The sequence below is a fragment of the Osmia bicornis genome, unplaced genomic scaffold (assembly GCF_907164935.1).
Source record: "Osmia bicornis bicornis unplaced genomic scaffold, iOsmBic2.1, whole genome shotgun sequence".
In the NCBI taxonomy this organism is placed as follows: domain Eukaryota; kingdom Metazoa; phylum Arthropoda; class Insecta; order Hymenoptera; family Megachilidae; genus Osmia; species Osmia bicornis.
Genome location: NW_025791117.1, coordinates 4,969 through 28,173, shown reverse-complemented (window position 1 = coordinate 28,173; position 23,205 = coordinate 4,969). Strand labels below are relative to the sequence as shown.

Here is a 23,205-nt window from a genome sequence, read left to right as displayed (position 1 = left end):
AAAAGACACGTGGCAAATCTAACGTGGAAACAAACTGCGAATTGAAATTACAAATTTGTAAATTGCAAACAAGCGAGGAAACGAGAAGGGAACGAGAGGGAAAGAAATGGATTCGCGAGAAGCGCAGACATGGGAGATGAGAAAACTGAGGGAGGAAATAAAAGAGCTAAGGGAGGAAATAAGAGAGTGGAGATTAGAAGAGCGCAGAGAAAGAACGGAGAACACAAGAGGGGAGAAAGAAGAAGGAAAAGAGAAAAAGGAGGATGAAGAAAAGAAGTGCAAGGGTGCAGAAAAAGAAGAAAGCAGGAGTATGGAAAGGGTGAGATGTGAAAGAAGAAAGAAAAGTTTAGTCTGGAAAGGAGTACAGGGAGAGAGCCTGGAGGAAAAGATGTCAAACATTAATAAGATCCTAAGAAAAGAACTGGGGGCGAGGGCAATTATAAAGGCCGCAATAGAAAGAGAAGGGGATGGGGGAAGAAAAATAGTAATAACAGAGCTGGAGGAAGAAGAAAGAAAGAAAGAAATGGTCTGGATGAGGAATGGAATCTGGGAAAGGTGGGGGGTGGAGGTGGATGAGGACCTTTCAAGAGAAGAAAGAAAGATCAGATGGCTGATCAAGGAAAAGGCAAAACAAGAGAGGGCAAGGGGAAGATGGGTAGTTTATAACAATAGAAGAATCTGGGTGGAAGGAGAAGAACATGTATGGTGCGAGGAGAAAGGAGGATGGAGAAAGGAACTCCCGGGGGACAGGATCGAAAAGGTGATGAAGACGGGACAAGAAGAAGGAGGAGAAGAAAGGAACAAGGAGAGGAAGAGAAGAGAATAGAGAAAATAAGGACGGAGCGCAGAGAAGAGTAAGAAGAGAGTGAAAGCTTAAAACTAAAGGTTTAGTTTCGGTTTTGGTTTTAGTATAAACGAATTAAAGAATAGATTAGCTAAGGCAAGTGAAGCAGGTGCAAAATCAGGAACAATCCAAGTTAGTTTTGTAGGACAGTTTATAGTTTTGTTATTGATATTATCACAATTATTGTTTTCATTGAATATTTTGATTTTGATTTACGGTCAAGGCGTTTCTATAGTTTCTTTTTCTATTTTTATTCTTAAGTTCTCTGTTTAAGTTTAGCATAAGTAAAGAAAAGAATAGAATAACTGAGGATAGCAAAGTATGTGCGAATTCAGGGACAATTTAGGTTAATTTTGTAGGACAGAAAATAGGTCGTTACTTTTATTATCATTGTACTGTTTTTATTTTTATGTTATTTTATTTTTCTTACTTTTTCGATATGGTGATTTATAGCAAGACGCTTCTATAGTTTTCTTTAGTTTTTCTTTAGTTTTTTATTTACCCTTTTTTGTTTTTATAATATTCTTATTTTTATTTTTATTTCTAATTTCATTTTTATTTACACTGTTACTTTCATTTTAAGTTCAGGGTACCAGACTGAGTACAAAACAGAAAGTAAGAGGAACAGAAAAGGGAAAGTAAAAAGAAAGGAGGTAGAAATAAGAAAGGCAGGAAAATAAATGGAGGGAAGATAGTTTAAGACTGATAGAATAAAAAGGAAAAGGGGGGAAGGCAAGAATAGGTAGGATAGGGCATAGAGTGATAAGGTGATACAGATGCAGTATTGTAAATATAGCATTTGACCGAAAAGGTATATTTGGGTAAAGACATATGGCGTAAGTGCCTGTTATTATTAATTCATTTTTAGATTATATTTTTGATACAGGTTTGGCAAGCGGAGTATTATTTTTGTAAAGGTTCAGGACCGCTCCTAGCAAAAGCGCCTCATAATCCCATTGGGAATTGAATAAAGACATACAATACAATTAAATAATATTAATTTTTCCCATTATAATATATAAATTAAATATTATTAAATATTTATTTAAATACAATATGAATTGTATTTAAATGGGCCCCATACTTCAGGCCAACTTGAACCACTCGGCCAGGGCTCAGGACATGTGTTCCGAACCCTGGCCGAGTGGAAGGCTGGGTTGGCGGTGGCCGCGGAGCCGTACCGAGTCCTCGACAGACCAGATTGGTTCGGGGACGAGGACGGCTCCGTGGCGATTATTGGCACCGCAGTATCCCCACATCCCGCCCCACTGGAACGGGGCCGGGGGTTCGTCGGCGTGCTGTGGGGTGAAATAGCGGTGGTGAGGCTCTATGCCCCGCCCAGATGGCCTCTCGCGCAATATGAACAGTACCTGGACCGGGTGGGGGCTTTGTCTCCCGTTGTTCCCCCCGGCCAGTGCTAGTCCTCGGGGACTTTAATGCCCATGCGTCACTTTGGGGCTCCCCGAGGACATCGCGAGAGGCAGGGCGGTCGTAAATTGGGCGGCGGGGCTAGGACTCCACCTGCTCAATGTGGGGTCCGTTAGCACCTGCGTGCGTACCCACGGGGGAGTCTATAGTCGATCTGTCTTTCGCTACTCCCCTGGCCGCGCGTATGGTGCAGAGATGGAGGGTGGTGGAAGAGGCGGTCACACTTAGTGACCATCTATACATCCGCCTCGACCTTACCACCACCGCCCGCCGCCCCTGTGGACCACCACCGCTGCGATGGGTGCTGAAGAGGATGGACGAGTACGTGCTGATGGCTGCAGCCCTCGCTCTGGCCTCGCTGCCAACACCTGCCGGGCCGGTCGCGGACATTGTGGAGGAGGTAGAATGGTTCCGGGGAGCCATGAAGGCGGTGTGCGACGCCGCAATGCCCCGGGCCAGGAACCTCCCCAGGCGGGCCGCCTACTGGAGGACGGGCGAAATTGGTGATCTGAGACGAGATTGTTTCGCAGCCCGTCGCCAGTGGCAAAGGACCCGCAGAAGAAGGACATTCCGCGACCCAGCGAGGGAGGAGGATCTGTACGGGCAGTACCGAGTTTTGGAGACTGCCCTACAGGCAGCCATCACGGCGTCTAAATCCCGGGCATGGGACGAGCTCCTAGGCTCTCTCCAGAAGGACCCATGGGAGCGCCCATACAAAATGGTGATGGGCAAGCTTAAGCCCTGGGCGCCCCCGGTCACGGAGAGCCTCGGCCCCCAGTTTTTGGGACGGGTAGTCGACACTTTGTTCCCACGAGAGAGGGAACACACCCGCCCCCCCGCCGGACCACGAGGAGGTGGATTGGTCCGACGAACTGGGGGTCACGGAGGAGGAGCTGGCCGGGGCGATTAAACGGATGGGGGCCCGAAACACTGCTCCGAGCCCCGATGGCGTCCACGGCCGTGCCTGGGTGAAGGCTCTACGCGTCCTCCGTCCGAGATTGAGACGCCTCTTCAGCGCCTGCATTAAGGATGGAGTCTTCCCAGAACAGTGGAAGACGGGGCAGCTAGTCCTCCTCCGGAAGGATGGGCGACCCGCCGACAGTCCCTCGGCCCTGTCTAGTCGGGGGGCCAGACGACCGAAGTGCTCCTCGAAGCGCCAGTGGCTGTCCAGGTAGAGGCCCAAGTACCTGTGGCCCTTCTCCACCTGGACGTCGACTCCACTCACATGGACTACCGACTAGGGCGGTGGCGCAACCCCACGCCGAGGCGAGTAAAACCACATCTCCTCGGTTTTGTGGGGAGCGAGCTGAAGCCCCAGCCGCCGGATCCCCGCGGCAACGGCAGCGATGCCAATTTCGGCGAGGCGGCTAGTCCTTTTCCACCCCCGACCGACGGCCAACACGTGCGTATCATCTGCGAAGCACGTGAGGCTCACACCGGTCGGGAGCTCGACCCGCAAGACCGGGTCGCACCCCAGGTCCCGAGGTGTGTGACCTTTCGCAGAACCGTGGGGTACGCCACAGTCCACGTCCCTCTCGTGCATCTGGCCATCCCGGCCCCTGTACACTATCTTCCTGTCCCGGAGGTAGTCGCCGACGATCCTCCTCATGTAGGGGGGCGCCTTGTGGCGTATCAGCGCCCCCCTTATCGTCCCGTGAGGCAGGGTGTTGAAGGCGTTGACGATGTCTAGACTAACGCCTAACGCCACCCTGCCCCCGGGACGTGGCCGAGTCGCAGCGGGAGCGCATCGACTGGATTGCGTCGATAGTGCTGCGCCCCCGCCTGAAGCCATATTGCGACTCGGCCAAGTCGGGACCCTCCTGGGACAGGTGCTGGACGAGGCGGGATACCAGAATCCGCTCCAACAACTTCCCCACCTCGTCCAACAGCACGATGGGCCGGTAGGCCGAGGGACTGTCGGCGGGTCGCCCATCCTTCCGGATGAGGACTAGCCGCCCCGTCTTCCACTGTTCTGGGAAGACTCCTTCCTTAATGCAGGCGCTGAAGAGGCGTCTCAATCTCGGACCGAGGACGCGTAGAGCCTTCACCCAGGCACGGCCGGGGACGCCGTCGGGGACCGGAGCAGTGTTTCGGGCCCCCATCCGTTTAATCGCCCCGGCCATCTCCTCCTCCGTGACCCCCAGTTCGTTGGACCAAACCACCTCTCCGTGGTCCGGCGGGGGGCGGGTGTGTTCCCTCTCTCGTGGGAACAAAGTGTCGACTACCCGCCCCAAAAATCGGGGGTCGAGGCGCTCCGTGACCGGGGGCGCCCAGGGCCTAAGCTTGCACATCACCATTTTGTATGGGCGCCCCCATGGGTCCTTCTGGAGAGAGCCTAGGAGCTCGTCCCATGCCCGGGATTTAGACTCCATGATGGCCGTCTGCAGGGCAATTTCCAAAACTCGGTACTGCCCGTACAGATCCTCCTCCCTCGCTGGGTCGCGGAATGTCCTTCTTCTGCGGGCCCTTTGCCACTGGCGACGGGCTGCGAGACAATCTCGTCTCAGATCACCAATTTCGCCCGTCCACCAGTAGGCTGCCCGCCTGGGGAGGTTCATGGCCCGGGGCATGGCGGCGTCGCCCACCGCCTTCATGGCTCCCCTGAACCATTCTACCTCCTCCCCAATGTCCGCGACCGGCCCGGCAGGTGTTGGCAGCCAGGCCAGAGCGAGGGCTGCAGCCATCAGCACGTCCTCGTCCATTCTCTTCAGCGCCCACCGTAGCGGTGGTGGTCCACAGGGGAGGCGGGCGGTGGTGGTAAGGTCGAGGCAGATGTATAGATGGTCACTAAGTGTGACCGCCTCTTCCACCACCCTCCATCTCTGCACCATACGCGCGGCCAGGGGATTCGCGAAAGACAAATCGACTATAGACTCCCCCTGGGCGCGCACGCAGGTGCTAACGGACCCCACATTGAGCAGGTGGAGTCCTAGCACCGCCGCCCAATTTACGACCGCCCTGCCTCTCGCGTTTGTCCTCGGGGAGCCCCAAAGTGACGCATGGGCATTAAAGTCCCCGAGGACTAGCACTGGCCGGGGGGAACAACGGGAGACAAAGTCCCCCACCCGGTCTAGGTACTGTTCATATTGCGCGAGAGCCCATCTGGGCGGGGCATACGGCCCCACCACCGCTATTTCACCCCACAGCACGCCGACGAACCCCCGGCCCCGTTCCAGTGGGGCGGCGTGTGGGGGCACTGCGGTGCCAATAATCGCCACGGAGCCGTCCTCGTCCCCGAACCAATCTGGTCTGTCGAGGACTCGGTACGGCTCCGCGGCCACCGCCAACCCAGCCTTCCACTCGGCCAGGGTTTGGAACAACATGTCCTGAGCCCTGGCCGTGTGGTTCAAGTTGGCCTGAAGTATAGGGCCCTTGGGCCCCATACCTAGGCCTTACGAGCCGCCTCCGCGGCATTTTTACTCGCCGACTTGGCAGGGGGATTTTTCTTGCCCCCCTTCTTCGACTCCGCAGGCTTGGTCCTTGATGCCTGTTCCTTGGGGGCTGTTCCTGCCCCTTCAACGGCACTCTTCTTCTTCCTCTGGGAGGAGGAGGGGGCACAACCTTTTGCCCCCAATCGATGCCCCGCGGGCCGCCCCAGGTCCGCACAGAGGGGGCACCGCGGGGTGGCGCTACACTTGCTGGCCACGTGGCCCGACTCTCCGCACGCATAGCAGCGGTCGGTCCTATCAGCTTCGCAAGTGCATCTCTGCCTAACATGCCCTCTTTCCAGGCAGCGATAGCACTGCAATTGCCGCGGTGGTAGCGCCTGTATTCTGGCCGAGGACCACCCGACCAGAACCCTCCCAGAGACGGATAACTTTTTGAGTGCCGCTAGAGGGCATCTCGCCCAGACAGTCCCCATCCTTTGGGGGGAGGTGCGAATCTCCCTCATTTTAATTTCTTCAGTGGAGCAACCCCCCGCAGCGGCCAATGCGGCCGCCACCTCCGCCGGGGTGATCGAGTCTAACCGAATCTACCCTAACCTCGCCTATTTTTATGGGGCGGGCAACCCTCACTTCGGTGCCACTGAACACCTGGCGGAGTCGGTCAGCCAACTTGGCAGCTTTCTCCGTCCTGTCCTCCCCATGTAACTCGAGGACCAAGCCACCGGTCCGAGCTCTTCTGGGCATCAACGCCGTGATGCCCAGCTCCTCCAACTTGACCCGCTCCCGGGCCATGAGCATGGCCTCGGCGTATGAGACCTTAGCCTCGGCAGCTAGGTTGATGGTGACCGCCGCAGTACGAGGAGGGCGGGGGGCCTTCTGCCTGGCAGGCTGGGCCCCTTGCCCCTTAAACGCCGGTGCCGCCCCTCTTTTCTGCCCCTTCTGGGCAACCACCTTGGAGCTCTGGTAGGGAGGGGCCTTGACCGCTGCCGCCTTCTTCTTTGCAGCTTTAGCGCGGCGGCCGACCACCGTCACCCAGGTCCCATCCGCCGTCTTCCGATGTTCTTCGACAATCCGGGCCATTCTATCCTCCACAAATGATGCCGGTAGGTCGGGTGCTGAGGAGGGCCCCCGCAACGGCTCCGTGTCGGGCAGGGCCCTATTCCGCAGCCGCCTCTCAGCTTCCTTCCTCGATGCAGTGGGGATGGTTGCAGCCGCAGCTCCCGCCTTAACATGCTCCGCCCTCTTAGGCGGGGGCTGGACAGCTGCAATAGCGGCTTTGAACTCCGCCCGGAGCCCCGACAGGCCCTTTTCGAGGAGAGCCGCAAGTCCCCTCATCAGGTCGGACTCGAGGCCACCAACCTTTCCCTCCTCTTTTCCAGGTGCAGCAGCTGGGATCGGGACTTGAACCACGGGACATTCAGGCGGGCAAGACGGTAAGTCGAAAGCTTCGACTGCGTCGTTCCTCCTTTTCCTGCCCGCCTCTTCGCCAGACAACGGCGAGCCGGGCCTCGCCGACCTATTGGAAGGCCCGGGGCCTCCAGGCGCCGGCACCTCTGTGGCAGCGACCCTGCACGAAATGTCTGCCAGGCTATTTTGCAGGATGTTGATTTGGGCCTCCTGGGCAGCCACTTGTTCCTCCCGCAGCTTCAGCTGTTCCCGAAGCTCCTTCACCTCTTTATCGGCCCTGGCAGGGGCAGCCCTGATTCCCGCTTCCGTGTGGATGGCCTTAAGGTAGCGGGAGGCCATCCTCAGCTTGCGAACAAATGTCCCTTTCAGCCCCTTGGTGACGCCCGGGACCTTGTTGATGCCGCGACAGAACTCCAAGGACTGCGCAATAAGGTCGCGCGTGGGGACATTCTTGACCTCCTCCGCCAGGTCCTCAGGGTCCGGGAGGGACCTGCTACCCCGACTGGGTTCTATAGGGTCCTCGTTAGGATCGAGCACCCTCCTCTCCTCCAGCAGGTCAAGTTCCCGGCGCTGGACATCCAGGACTCTCTGCTTAGCCGCCGCGAGTACTGGCCCGTGGTCGGCGTGCGACCCCTCTTGCTCGTGCGCCGTACCTCCGGAGATACTGCCGAGGCGAGTGACATGTCCGAGTCCAAGTCCATCTCACGCTCTCTGGATGCGGGGGCATCAGAGGCCGCCGGCGGAACTCCGGCCCTTCCTCGTACCGGCCTCAGGGGAGGCCACTCCACATCCGCCCTAGTTAATCGGACGGATAGGCGGCGCGCATCCGTTACCCTGCTAGTGCTGGGCTGCGCCATATCCTCCGCGCCCGTTTTCCGTCTCGCGTCCTGTTGAACAGCCGCAGTCGTCGTCGGTATGACCCGTTCAGTATTTGTTGTTGTTGTTGGTGTTTTTAGTTTCAAGTCATCCATAGTGTTCCCACGAGTGGGTCGGTCTGTGGGTCCACCCGGGCAGAGCCGCCTTACCCGGGTAAGGCTAGTACACCCGGGGGGTCGCCAGATACCCCGCGGTTGACCGCTAGAGACTGATGCACCCATCAGCCACCCCTCGCGCTGACTCCAGGGGCCCCCTCGTCACCGCGTACCGCAGCTTGGGGTTAGGGATTTTTTATAGAGGATGTCATCCTCGCAGGCCGGCCAATGAAGGCAAGCCCCCCGTTCCAGCGAGACGGGACCACAGGGTTACGGTGTAATTGCTTGGGCACTCCGGGTTCGCTACCCGCACCAAACCGCCACGCTGCCTGGCCCCTGGAGAACTCAACGACGCTGCAGCCGCCTTTTCGCCTCTCCGACCCAGGCCTTACCGGCAAGGGGGGCCCTGCCAGGATCCGTAGATCCCACCGGCATCGCCCCGGGTCATCTGCGAGGCTACTCCGACAGCAGCAAACGCCCCCCTTTCAGTCGCCTTGTACGACAGGCAGGGGTTACCGTGTCTGTATTCTATCCCCCAGTCACAGGGGAGGTTTTGATGGGTTTTCCTGCCCTTGGTATTTGGTCCGCGGGAGCTATTTTATTTCACTCCTATCCTCCATGCACTCCGAAAAGTGCATGGCGAGCATTCCCCTATCCGCCACTTGGGGACGCCCCACGTCGGGGTATCACCTCCCCGCCCGGCCAGTACACTTGGCCAGGTCCGTGGATCCTTTTTTTTTTGTTTCTGTTGGAAGAGGACATGCGTTTGCGCACGCGCGGGTTGATCCCCTTTCGGCCTTCGTCTAGAGGGGCCCCGGGCAGTGTGGGACTCATGTCCGCCCTGAGGGGGCAACCTGGCACCCCAACCCTCAAGGGGTTGAGCCTAGCCCGAGAATATAGGCCACAGCCCTGAAGGGGCGACCTAGACGGGCAGCCTAGAGTGGGCACGCCCGAGGCTAGACATACTACCCACTGAAACCTCTCCCCTAACGTGGGCCGCCGGTACCTTTGCACTCGTTAGAATATATAAAGTGTACCAACGTAGAGCCACAACGGCGCTTTGGCAATTCAACGCATTTCGCGTTATTCTGTCCTCCCTCAATCCGCCATGCGCTAGGCAGCCATTGGGGATTGAGGATCCACGCCGCTGCACCTCCGATCCAGTGGTAGGACATTTTCAACCTGCTACGGTAAGGCACAGGATTTTTCTTCGGCCACGACCAGGAACTGAAGGAATCCCAATCCAACTCAACGGGTGGTCGCGCCATGTGTTCACCTGCCGGGGCAGGAGCTTGCTCTTCGACACGGCCAGGAACCGGAGGATTCCCACTCGACGGGTGGTCGTGCCATACGCCCACCTGTCCCAAAACTTACCAGGACAGGCCATTTTTCTTCAGCACGGTCATGGCCCGAGACATCGTATTTCCGCGGTAGACCGTGCCAATCTTCATCCACCTTGTAGGTTGCTGATGATGTGCCTTATCCCTGAAGTCATCACGCCGACCTGCCAATAAAGGCAGGAACATATTTTTCTTCAGCTACGATCATGAACCGGGACATCGTATCTCCACGGCTGATCGTGCCAATCTTCGTCCACCATGGTAGGCTGATAATGATAATGTGGCTTATCCTAGACGTCATCACGCCCACCTGTCCCAAAACTTACCAGGACAGGCCATTTTTCTTCAGCACGGTCATGGCCCGCGACCCCATATTACCACGGTAGACCGTGCCGTGTCTTGTTACGCTGCTACCCTCGATGACTTGTTCCTTACATACTTCACCCACACACACAAACGCTCAACAGGCATAGCGTATCCAAAACCCCAATACCCCAAAATGCAACAATAAATAGTGAATAATCAATAAGCCCATGAAGCCCATAAACAGACCATACATAGCAGCTGACAAATGAATAATAAAATAATAAACATAATAAACCTGATTAATCGTGATTAAACGTAAGTAGGTAGGTAGGTAACAAACCAGAAAATCGGCATATATATATATATGCATCTGCATCTAATGCAACAGAGCAATTAATGAACAGTTAAAAACAGTAATAAGCAGCAATAAATAAATAAATAAATAATAAATAATAAATAATAAATAATAAATAAATAATAAAATTAAATAATTAATAAATAAATAAATAAAATGAGAACATGAAGACATGAAGACATGTGAACTAAACATAACAAGCATAGTGAGTGAATAAGCAAGCGAGCATGTGTGAACTCGACATAAGCAAAGCAAAAGCAAATAACCTCAAACGTCAACATACAACCAAACAACCTAGCAGCAGAAGAAGAATAAGAATAATAGAATAATAGTAAAGAGTACTAGCACACAAAATAATCACCTCGTTAAAATAAAATTCAAGATGAATTATAAACGAAATAAACCAGGATGCGAAACATAAAGTAAAAGAAAAGAGTAAAAGATGCCAGACAATAGCAGATAGCAGATAGCAGATGCCAGTCATGAGAGAAGGAAGTAAAACATAGAATGATACTAATTATTGTCAGAAGTAAAAGTAAAATATAAAGTATGGAGTATGACAAACAGCGGATTCTAATATGAGGTAGGCACACGCATCACTTCAAAACGAAGAGACAAATTCACCCCATAATAAATAAATGCATGTGCGACAGGGAATTCCTCATAATCATTTATTAGAACTATCAAGGTGACTGAAAGAAGAAGAATAATTACAGAAGAATAATTACAGATAATAAGAAGTGAACCGAGAGCTGAATGAAGTGCTCAGACCAGCGAAGCTGAGGATCCCTCCTGCGAGGCCCAGATAGCCAAGATAACTGAAATAATGTAGATTAAATCCCCCAAGATTATGATCATGATTATAAACTACTAGACTGTGCCACACGTGACCAAGTATTCCTGCAATGAATCAGATGCATTTAGAAGACGAGCATCACGAAATTGAGCAGGCTAGTCAATGATGCTAACGCCAAACATTGTATGCAATACGTAATATAATATATTCCTATCACATCAATTAATGAGAGAAGTACCACATCCTCAAAGGAAGGAAGAAAGATCGGCTGGGAATAAAGCAGAAAGAAAGAAATAGATGGTGAGCATAACACTATTAATTAAAACTATTGTCTGAAATTATTGACATTGCTTAAACCTGCTTGCAAGAGCATTCCACACAACCACGACCCCAAACTTGATTCATAAGCGAAGATGGTGAAGAAACAATCAGATCATCAAATGATGGTAATGAACAATAAATAAATTATTAATGAACAAAATAAATAAATTATTAATTATTGTTAGCAAATCACCAACAGCAACAGATAAGTAGCAATGTATATCCTCTGACGTGAATGATAATAAATATAATAAACATAATAAGAAGAGATAGCTGTTAACACCATAGAGCATCATGATACTAAGTTCTAAATCCCAAGCTCTAAATTAAAATTTAAAATTCAAAATTCAAAACTCATAATTCAAAACCGTAAATCATAATATTAATCCGTTTGCAGAAAACCCTACGCCAGCCAGTAGAAGTGGGGCAAATGTAACGCTTAATAGAAGAAGAAAGTATCCACCTGACACAATACAAGGAGCAACACGAGACGTAAATCAGCATAAAACAAAGCAGATCAAATCAATCTAAACGGCCACAAATTGCGCAGTTTGTTACTGAATCATCATACCGCTCCGATAAGTATGATATTAAAGTTAAACTTAATACAGATACAGATACAAGTAAGTCAATGTAATAAACCGCATGATGAACAAAATTAATCAATAATAAAACACCACATACAACCGTAGTGCTACCGAACCATAATATGGAAGTAGAAGCAACTAATCCCTAATATGAAGAGAATAGCTCAAAATTTACAAACATGTATATATATAATATGTAACAAGAACACGCAAATGTAGCCAATCCAGTCAATTCAATAAAGCATACTAATGTAAGTAACGTATTCAACTTCTCATACTATAGTCAGTTTAAATGATACAATTCCATTAAACCCCCAATCCTGGGTACTAAATCCAAACCGGACATTGTTATAAGGAAATCAATGAGATCCATCAATGAAATCCAAGGTCCAAAAAATCAAGAATTTCAAAGAATTTAAGGAACCATGGTGCCTATATGTATGTATAGAAAACAATGAAGACATTGTATCCCGCCAGAAAGAAAAGAAAAGACTACTGCAGCGTATGCTTCCCTGAACACCCACCATATTAACCAATACTGAACCAACACTTCCCAATCAAAATCATAATTAGACTTGCAATTAAGATACGATAAATCAATGCATGAGGTACCGCAAGTATTCAAATTCAAATTCAAATTCAAATTTACAGATCCACCATCCGTCACAGCAGCATTGGAATTGCGTTAGTCAAAATGTGCGAAATATGCAAAACATGCAAAACAAAACATTATCCTGAAGGGGTACGAAGAGCTACAAGATGAGCAGTGAACGCTATTATAGAAACATGGACCGCGAGACATGAATACTCAATACTCAATTGAAGAAAAGAAGTCCCTGGAACATATCATGTCAGAATGACCAATAAGAATAAGAATAAGAATAGTGAGCAACAAACAGCAGGCCAATAACCAAGTCAACGTCATTCATATCTCAGAGCGCTAAAGATGTATGATACATTTACATCTTAAAGTGTAGTGTACATTGATTGACAATGCCCAGGAACCCAAAGTATCCCCGAAGGCTTAGGAACAATGTGTGATATTATAAGAGAAGCTAAGAAACCAAGAAGCCAAAATCAAACCCATCCTTATAAGATATGTAACAGGATTGTAAACGCAGTATACGCGTACAATATACACTCATTAAACCATTCAATCCAGATAAATTCTACTAAATTCATAGTATAATATAATATAAGACCCATTGACTGAGACAGATAATATAATCAGAGATCGAAGATCAAGGATATAATCACCGCAGATGCAGTGAATGAAACAAACACATGTTAATGATCAGGATCAGTCATTTAATTCAATGCAGTTTAATATGTCATACGTCATCATTAGTCACCCTGTACATTTATTTAATTATAATAATATAACAGGAGATAAAATTTATAATACAATACAATACAATTAGCGCAGAATGCTGACTAAGTATGGCCTAATAACTAATATAACCTAAATAGCTGAACACAATCCAAAGTCTGAGATAATAATATAATAATATGTAATATATTCAATACCTAATTGGTAATAGATTGAACACAATTGAACGCGGATTGTAAATTGAAGGTTAAAAGTAATATAATGTAAATATAAGTATAAACATAAGTAAATATGAATATGAATAAATATGTAATGTATAAATGTATAAATGTATAAATATGATCATAATGTAATAATATAATACAATAATAATCATAATCACAATTATATGACATAACACAATATAATATAGTATAATATATAATACAGCATAAACACAGAACTGAGGAGAAGGGAATGGGAATGGCAGCACATTAACAAATACGCTGCAATGCATCGCAATATATCTCAGTGCAGCATATTGAAACGCGCACTGAAACGCGCACTGTCACAGCACACATCCGCACACATAATTACAAGATTAGAAAATCAACACTTAACACTTATCACTTAACACTTCATATCGCACCACATCACCGGTGACCGATGATCATACCACCACCTAAGATAGGAAACCGGGCGAAGCAGATAAGGAGTGCGATCATAAACTATAGAGAATAAAGAATATAGAATATAGAACATAGAACATAGACACCTAATGTTCATAAAATTCCCTAGTTCATACCGTAATGATTATTGGCCATCAAATTAACCACCAACCATCAAACCGTCAAATTAATCAATTAATTATACAGAATAGTAACATTCGAAAGTGAGAAACGAAAAACGAGACACGAAATACTTCAATAGACTTCCAACAGACTTTCAATAAATAAATATAATAAAATAAACGAAATAAACGAAATAAACGAAATAGACGAAATAGACGAAATAGACGAAATAAACGAAATAAACGAAATAAACGAAATAAACGAAATAAACGAAATAAAGGAAATAAATGAAATAAATGAAATAAATGAAATAAATGAAATAAATGAAATAAACGAAATAAACGAAATAAAGGAAATAAACGAAATAAACACGAAAATAAACGAAATAAACGAAATAAACGAAAAACGAAATAAACGAAATAAACGAATAACAAATAAACGAAATAACGAAATAACGAAATAAGAATAACCGCAATAAACGAAAATAAACGAAATAAACGAAATAACCGAAATAAACGAAAATAAAACGAAATAAACGAAAAACGAAATAACGAAATAAACGAAATAAACGAAATAAACGAAATAAACGAAATAAACGAAATAGACGAAATAAACGAAATAAACGAAATAAACGAAATAAACGAAATAAACGAAATAAACGAAATAAACGAAATAGACGAAATAGACGAAATAGACGAAATAGACGAAATAGACGAAATAAACGAAATAAACGAAATAAACGAAATAAACGAAATAAACGAAATAAACGAAATAAACGAAATAAACGAAATAGACGAAATAGACGAAATAGACGAAATAGACGAAATAGACGAAATAAACGAAATAAAAATAACGAAATAGACGAAATGACGAAATAGACGAAATAACGAAATAAACGAAATAAACGAAATAAAAATAATGAAATAATAATAAATGAAATAAATGAAATAAATAAATAAAATAAATAAATAAATCATCGCGATGGAAACCAGAAGTAAGGCATCTACAAAGGTAATGGTATCAAACGCATCATAATGAATTAAGCACGTAATAAAGCACATAATACTGCCCGAAGATAGGCCGAAAGCTAACCCTATCCCTAACCCTAGTCGGTAACCAACCGCAGTCCCAAAATATTACCAACCAACCGCCAACCGCAAATATCCTATCCACCATATAGTATTCGGCCGTTAACTTCGTAACGGTAACGGTTATCCACCGATCAATTATCTGTCGCGCAGTAGTTACCTACCGCGCACCAGCCGCCCGCTACAACACAATTACCGTTCGCAAAAACCATCCATCGTACGGCCGCACAATCCTAGGGACCCTTCTTACCATCAAACTTATCATCAAACTTATCATACTTATCATCATCAAAGATAAGTCTGGTATACAGTACTTTCCGCAGAAGGTATGACCACGTGAACATCAAATAGACTTCCGGAGATACGCGGGGGATACCTTAGTTAATAAAATCAGAATCAATACTATAGTTGTAATTTATTATTACAGTAGTAATTAATTATATAATATACATCATATATTTATAATAGGGTGGGATGAAATGAGATGAACTATAAACTGCGAAACATTGGGGGAAGAAAATCAAGTGGAATCAACCCAATCAAGATCCACAGACTACGTGATTTGCAGGGCACATTGTGTTACTACAAATCGCGCCGCAGGAATAAAACGTTTAACAAAATCGGATCAGTAAATGAAATAACGTCAAATAACACATGACGCATGTGGTCAGGAAAGTCCCATATGCCCATACAAACAATACTCGACCAAATAATATTATTAGTTAATAAAATAAAATAATAAATAGAACTAGAATAAATGAAGACAACAAGTAAATAAAAGAAACATGAAGTATGGGATGTGAGTCCGACATAATGCCTGATTATAGGAAATTCAAACGTTATACTGCCAAACCATTTGCAGCCGTCGTCAGCAAAGTATACACAGGTGGCATTATCGTAAGAATGAATAAAGAAATGAAATAGATGAACTGATCCCAAAATTGACCGAACCTCAATATAAATGCATGAACCATGCCGAGTCAATCAGGAAAGCTGTATCAATCAACCAATTCAATTCACATTTACAATTAGAATAATAATAATAATAATAATAATAAAGGGAAAGAACAATAATGGAGGAACTGAGCAAAACATGGACCTACATAATAAACAATAAACAATAACTAAGTGGGTTAACAATAGCAAGAACGAATTGTAAGTATAAATTATTAGGTCTACTAAAATAGTGCATGAAATAATTATTACATCCAAAGTAAAGTTAATACCAACGATGAACCAGTGTATAATAGCTGAACATAGTTAATGCCATCAAGTTGAGTAAGTTGTGTGATTCCCACAATAAATCAATATAGCATATTATGTTAAAGCAGAGCCAACAATTCTAGTATTGGAAACATACATATTGAAAGCCGTAGATTCCGCACTGCGTAGATAGATGTGGAGGTCATAAAATTACAAGAGCCTACATAAAGAGAGACGAGAATCAACTAGCCCATTGAAGATGAATTGCAGTAAATCAAGAAGAGGAAACAACAGAATACCAGTAAGTATAAAGTATGAAGGTTAAGTAAAATAATATATAAAATAAACCATGAGAAGCCATATTAAAATGATGGGTGGGGTCATTAACAAAAGGTAATCTTAACCCAATGTGTCAAAACAGGAAAGTGTCAGCGAGATTCAGCAGGATTTACAAAACCAGCATCTAAAGATTTGCTGAGAGGAAGGGTTACCAAAAAGGGTTCAGGAGAGTTCAAGAGGGTTCAAGGAGAAGAAGAAGAATGAAAGAAGCGAGAGGGAGAAGGTAAGGTAATATAGCAATTGCAATTGCAAAGTCATATAATAAATAACCGGATTGGTACATCTTGATGGCGCAACTCTTACAGGAACACCACACTATTATGTCGTGTCGTCATGGAGAACAGTCCAACCATGCACAGATATAGTGACTAAATTTAAATTGAATTGCACTGAACCAATATCCAGAGTCGAATAGCGGATGTCAGGCCGAGAGATGGTAAAATAATAGCGTCAAGCGTGACACAAGCTTAGAGTAACTTAGTAGAGACAAATGGCAATACAAACCATCATAAGAAATGTCAGAATATGCAAGGAATAATAAAGAAGGATAAGACACCAGTAAGACCAGTATCGTATGTCAAAACCAAGGTAATGTGCAAATAAAATAAATAAAGTAAAGCCATTGCAGTGTATTAATACTTAACCACCGACAGGAACCGTGCACAACTACTATCACATCTGAGAGGAATAGACAGAATATACAGCACATTGTGCTAGCCCAGAGGAAAATCAGAGAATAAAACCAGTCAATAAAATAAACCAAATAAACCAAATCAATCAATGTAACTTAATCAACATTAATGAATGAATGAAGAGCGAATGGATGAATGAAACTGAACGCGAGTGAAACCGCTAAAGGCATTGACAACTTGGAGAAACACAAAATGAAAGTGTGAAACGCGTGTCACACATGACCGCCATGGAATACGATGTAAGTGTAAGACAAAATAAATTGAATTAAATACAAGTGAACTATACTTCAAATGCGACCGTACACATCATTAACTCCATCACCACCACTTTACAAATTACAGATTATAGATTAAAGGACATAATTTAAGATTATGATTCTAAGATTACCAAAGCGATGCCAACCAGAATGAGGGATGGACAGACCGCCTTGTATAGTATAGTAACAAAGAACATTTGATCAAATAAGTAAATAAAATGAAATAATTTAAATTGAAATAATGAAGGGTAATTTAAACCATCAACAACTCCCTACATTTCCATCAACACAGACCGTCCTAAATCCCATGAAGAGTTAACTGAAATCAACACGCCCTATAAACACCCATCAATAGCCGCTTAATTTACAATGGTACAGTATTGCCACGAAATAAGCAAGTGGCTCGGGACCGAACCGTTGCTTATTTCGAGGGAGGTAGCTATTCGGCTTGACTTTGTTCTCGAAACGGGACGATAGAAAACGCGAGGTAGCGGCAAATCATAAAGTGATCGGCCGAGCAGCGATGTTATTTTTTGAACAAGGATAGAAAGCATGATATACATATATTCCATCCTTCTTCTACTAACCGATGTCACTGCTCAGTCAAGCGTGAAATTTATTACCCTAAACATCGGCTTCGCGCTTTCATGGACCTCTCACTCATTTCTCGTACCTCTCACTTTGCGGGCGACTTCAAACAAAGAAGAGGGGATAGCGACTTGCTTATTTCGAAGTCGAGACCACTTGCTTATTTCGAGGCAATACTGTACTAGGTTGAGATAAGAGAGATGATAGCATTAATTATAGTAAAGGAGGAGAAGGAGGAAGGAAGAGAGAGAAGTTAGCTAAGGCAACAAAGCAGGTATTAATAGGAATATCAAGTAATGTAATTAAGCCAAAGAATACAGCACATTACCGTACAGTGCAACAAGCAACATACAGCAATCAATCAAATATCACTCACATATATCAATTGGAAGACCATACAATTCATCATCGCATGTAACACCAGTATTATTGTAATTACCCCATCAGCCCTAATCAGCCATACCCAGCACCCACCCATAGGCATCTAATGCCATCCGCCGATACTGAGGATTCCGCCGCACGCGCAAGCCCCGTATTTAAGCTCGCACGCGCGCTCGGACGCATAGGACCCGTCGGCAGCCAGCCGGCAGGGCAGCGCGCAGTTGTTCAAGGGAAGAAATAGAGATTTATGCCAAGACCTCACCAAACACCACAATCATCAAGCGTCGTCCCTCAACACGACGATAAACAGCCGTTCAGAACGGACGCCCCGCCGATTAGGGTCGAGTGAAATACGACCCCTACCACCCATGCGACAGCTATACCTACCCAAGATCATTAAGTCAAGTACCGGAACGACTACAGCCCGAGAAGGGTACAAACACACCAGGATAAAGTCAAATGCAGATTTAATTAATCGCAATCGGCCGTACAAAAGTCATGTTTAATGATAGTGAATAATACAGGATTCAAAGAGACTGAAACGGGGTCACAGACAAATAAATAAAATGAACAAAATGAAATGAAGTGAAATGAAATTTGTTATTAAAGACAAGGCGGAGACAAGAAGATAGGGATTAGGGATTAGAAAATTAGGAAAATTGGAAGATTCGAAAATTAAATTTGATCAGCCTAATTGCCATTAGGACAATTGCCGCTAATTGAAATAACTAACAATAACAGAATGAGATTCAATTAGAATTCACCAAACTGCAATTATTACCAAGTTAAATTCCGATCAAGTCGATTCCAAAGATACAAATAGAATCATGCAATGCTTGTAATAGTTGCAAGCGCATATACGATAAACAATTAGGGAGACCAACCAGCAATATGAGGTACAATAAATTGACTTGAAATTAGCCCGTCAAAAGTTAGGCGTTATATTCTCTGTTTAAAGTGTATAGCCAAGATAAGCTATCAGTCTAAGTCGAGTGAAATATCATCAAAACAACACGTGCAACGACCAGGCTCTATGGCTCGGGTACGCAAGTCAAGTATCCGAGCGGTCATAGACCTGGAATTCTAAAGTGCTAAAAATGCCGAAATAAATAGACAGGCAAGGTCAACCCCAGGTATAGTGTGAAAGACCTACATCTGGCATGGGCCGCGCCGGTGAATACAATGGTAGACACAGCATCGTAAATGAAGAATAAAACAGGCTAGAAGTAGAATGAAATAGAATAATAAATGAAAGATAATAATAAATGAAGACGAGCCATACGAGCAGAGCAATCCCATCTAATTCAATAATTTAACATAGTCAGATCTAAATGAAAACAATAAAATGAATAAAACAAAACAAATAAAACAGATCAACTCGGTTCGCTCCCAACAAGGTGCGAATCGCAGGTAAATGAGATCCATAATAGGCGCCAGGACTGAGAACATGACTATAAAGAATCAAAATCAAGGTCCAATGAATGAATATTGAGATCAGAATTGTAAAAGTTAAAGGAATTTACCGTCGGGGACAACCAATGGATTAAATGTAGTTCCGCTGGAATTAAGGGAGTAGAAACGAAGTTTGCAGTGGAGATCACCATAGTGTCAAATGGATGACAGCATTGACTTGAAGTAAAAGTACAATACGATGAGTGAATGAATAAAGAGCATATGAGATTGAGACTAACCAAAGTGAAATTGAGTGGGAGGGAAAATGTGGTTGCTGTGAAACTGCATACTACATAAGAGTCTTACATAAGGTCAATCAATTGAAATCAAAGTTAAATTGAAATTAAGCCAATTTCCTGTCGAACATTGCCGTATAATAATAAGACAGATTAAGGCCGGATTCAGGTCATAATTAACTGAAGATCATAATCAATTCCACTAAGCTTATAAAACATATCCATTATTCAGTTACTCACACAATCATAGGCCGTGGGCTAACGAAGGATGTCGCCCACCACAAACCCAGAAAACGGCGGGAAGGGAAGGGCGCGCCCCTCCCTGACCATTCCTCGTTCCAACCTCAGTAATGCACCCGTCCCAGCCAATGGGCGCATCGTCATGGCCACCAATCGCCAGCCGTTTCAGCTAAGATCCATCCTTCTATGAAAGCCACGGAGGGGATTGCCAACAGCATCCTCGGGCGCTCGCTTGCTCAGTTCCCAACTTACCACCGCCACGCATCGTCAACCTGTTGCATCGAGAGCCGCAAGCAACATAATCGTCAATCTACAACAGGTAGGCCAATCACCAGCCCACTACTGTTAACTCATACAATGGCATGATTGCCATCCCCAACGACTACCTTATCCCATCATACAAAACCAATACCAATAGTCCAGCCAGCCAGCCAGTCAATGCTCAATCACATAATTACACTGCCATACTCATCCTTACAATTCTCACAGCACCCACATAACAGTCCAATAATCCAGTAATGAAACAATTAACAGAAAGTGAAGGGGAAATAGAAGAGAAGAAAGCAGGAGCAATAAGGCAGCCGCAGCCATCAACAGCTGGGTGACAGGAAGGGTGCAGTGAAGAGAGGGAGAAAAGGAAGACAGAAGGTAATTGGAAATACCTTCAATAAGACATGGGTACATACCAGTGAATGAAGTGCAACGCAATCACATCGATACCTTAACAAAACAAAACAGTGATTAACGAGTAGGGTCAGCAGACTAGGTTACTAGCAAAATTAGTTTAAGTAATAAATAAGAGTAATACTAAGCGATACACGGTAAGATGAATAAGTTGATAAGTGAGGAAGTGAATAAATACCTAAACAAGTGAATGATCAACAGGTCCGCTGACAGTTCAAGCCCGGTATCAACAGGCGAATTAAAATGGAGAGCATGAAGAACGACCTGTTACCTGCAATTATCGGAGCGAGCGGAGGAGGGCCCAACACAACAGAGGGGGCAGATATCAACACCGAAGCCTCATGCTCGACTTCCGCCGCAGGTACAGGCACTGGGCCAGGAACAATCATAGTAAACCCGAACGTAAGTATCATTAAAAAATTACTCACAACACAGCCCCCCCTAAGCATACCTAGACAAAAGCGCCTTACACGGCGTGAAAGTAGCAAAATGAAATTATAACAGCACCAGGTCGAAGTCGAATTAATAATAAATCCATTAAAATCAAATAGATAGACAGAAAATAAAGAAATAGATAAATGTGCACAAGCAGGATCAGACAACAACTAAAGCACCTACATTAAAATCAGCGAGAGTTCGGATGTGCAGCGAAAGTTGCCACGAAATCGACTTAATTACAAGATTAAGATTGGAGATTAACTAAATAAATTGAAGGTTCCCATAAGTCATAAGTCTTAAAATCCGAGTCAGGCTATCGCTAGAGTAAAATAAAATCAATTAATTTGAGTAACTCAAGTAAGTTGGAATTAAATTACGTGACGGGACTGCAAGTAACGCACAAACTGAGAATAGGGCCAGGACCCCCAATTCAGCTCAATTAGAATCAAGATCAATGCCGGAATGCAATTTAGATCAAACCAAATGAAATTGTAATAATAAATCAAAATCATGTTCCTCGAGTCAAATGTAACAGCCCGGGGTTAAAAACTTCCACTTCCTAATCCGGAACCACCTCGAGTCACAAATCAGGATTCATAGTGCAATTGACTCACAATTAACTTGAAAATGTCAGCCAATCAAAATTCAAGGAAGCTGAATTCCAAACAGCATAGTTTAAAGGCCAAGTAGTTTAGAGGCCTAGTAGTTGAGATCTAGGTCTAACAAAACAAACAAACAAACCAGCTTGAATTGAAATCAGGACGAATGATTATTGGATCAGACCCGGAACAAAGTTAGCATCGACCCTAAGTATCAGTGAAATTTAAGATAATAGTATTAATAGGGCTGTACCCAAATTCCAAAGAAATTAGGCATGACTAACGTATACTCAATGATTAACCGTAATTGATTATAATAAATCGGATGAAAACACTGTATCCTAAATGCGAAATACTCGTAACCCCTGACCATAACCGTAAATCCGTAAATACAGTAATACAACAATTTCCAATAGCTGCAATAGTTAATTAACCCTAATATTGGTCATTACAGCAACTGGATGCAGTCATCTCGGGATCAGTAGAAAGGGCAGTGTCCGCCCGGGTAGAATGCATCCAGCAAGAGATGATGCGACACGCGGCCGCAGTGGTGCATCTGAGTCAGGCATTCTCGGGGCGGCGCAACCCATATCGATGGTCTCGCCGAAGGCTAACACGACCGAGACGAACAAGAACAGCCTCAGCACCACCGCAGCCACGTTATCAGCAGCCTCCACCCCTAATGGAGATGCAAACACACCCGCCAGGCCAGCAACAACAACAACAACAAGAACATCAACAACAACATCAACAACCACAGCCAATTCACCTCCAATACCCAACTTATCAGCCATCCTACCCATATCCGACCTATTCGACTTATACGGCCTATCCGCATTATCCGTACCCCCCGCATTACCCCGCACCGCATCCATACAACCAGCTATACGCACCCACCTATCCACCCTCATATCCCCCCCCAGCGTACACCTATCCGTCACATCCCCGCTAACATTGTAATAGTGTTATTTAGTGATAAGTTAATAGCAAAGTAAGTAGGTTAGTGGTAGGTTTAATCTGCATTGTTTAACTTCATATTATTATTATAAATTTAAGTTATCTGTTCCTAATAAAATAGATTAGACTACAGCAACGCGAAGGGCGCAGCTTAAGAATAGGCTAGCGATAGGCTAGATGTAAGCAAGGTTTAGGTTTAATAAGAGTATG

The 23,205-nt window shown here is 45.2% G+C and overlaps 1 protein-coding gene across 1 annotated transcript; it reads left to right on the top strand.

Annotated features, from left to right (window-relative positions):
- Positions 1 to 136: 136 nt before the first annotated feature.
- LOC123988760 (rac guanine nucleotide exchange factor JJ-like) lies at positions 137 to 22,990 on the top strand. The gene is made up of 2 exons (XM_046289507.1): positions 137 to 319; positions 22,493 to 22,990. The coding sequence occupies exons 1-2, from the start codon at positions 137 to 139 to the stop codon at positions 22,988 to 22,990; spliced, it is 681 nt and encodes a 226-aa protein (XP_046145463.1).
- The last annotated feature ends 215 nt before the right edge of the window (positions 22,991 to 23,205 follow it).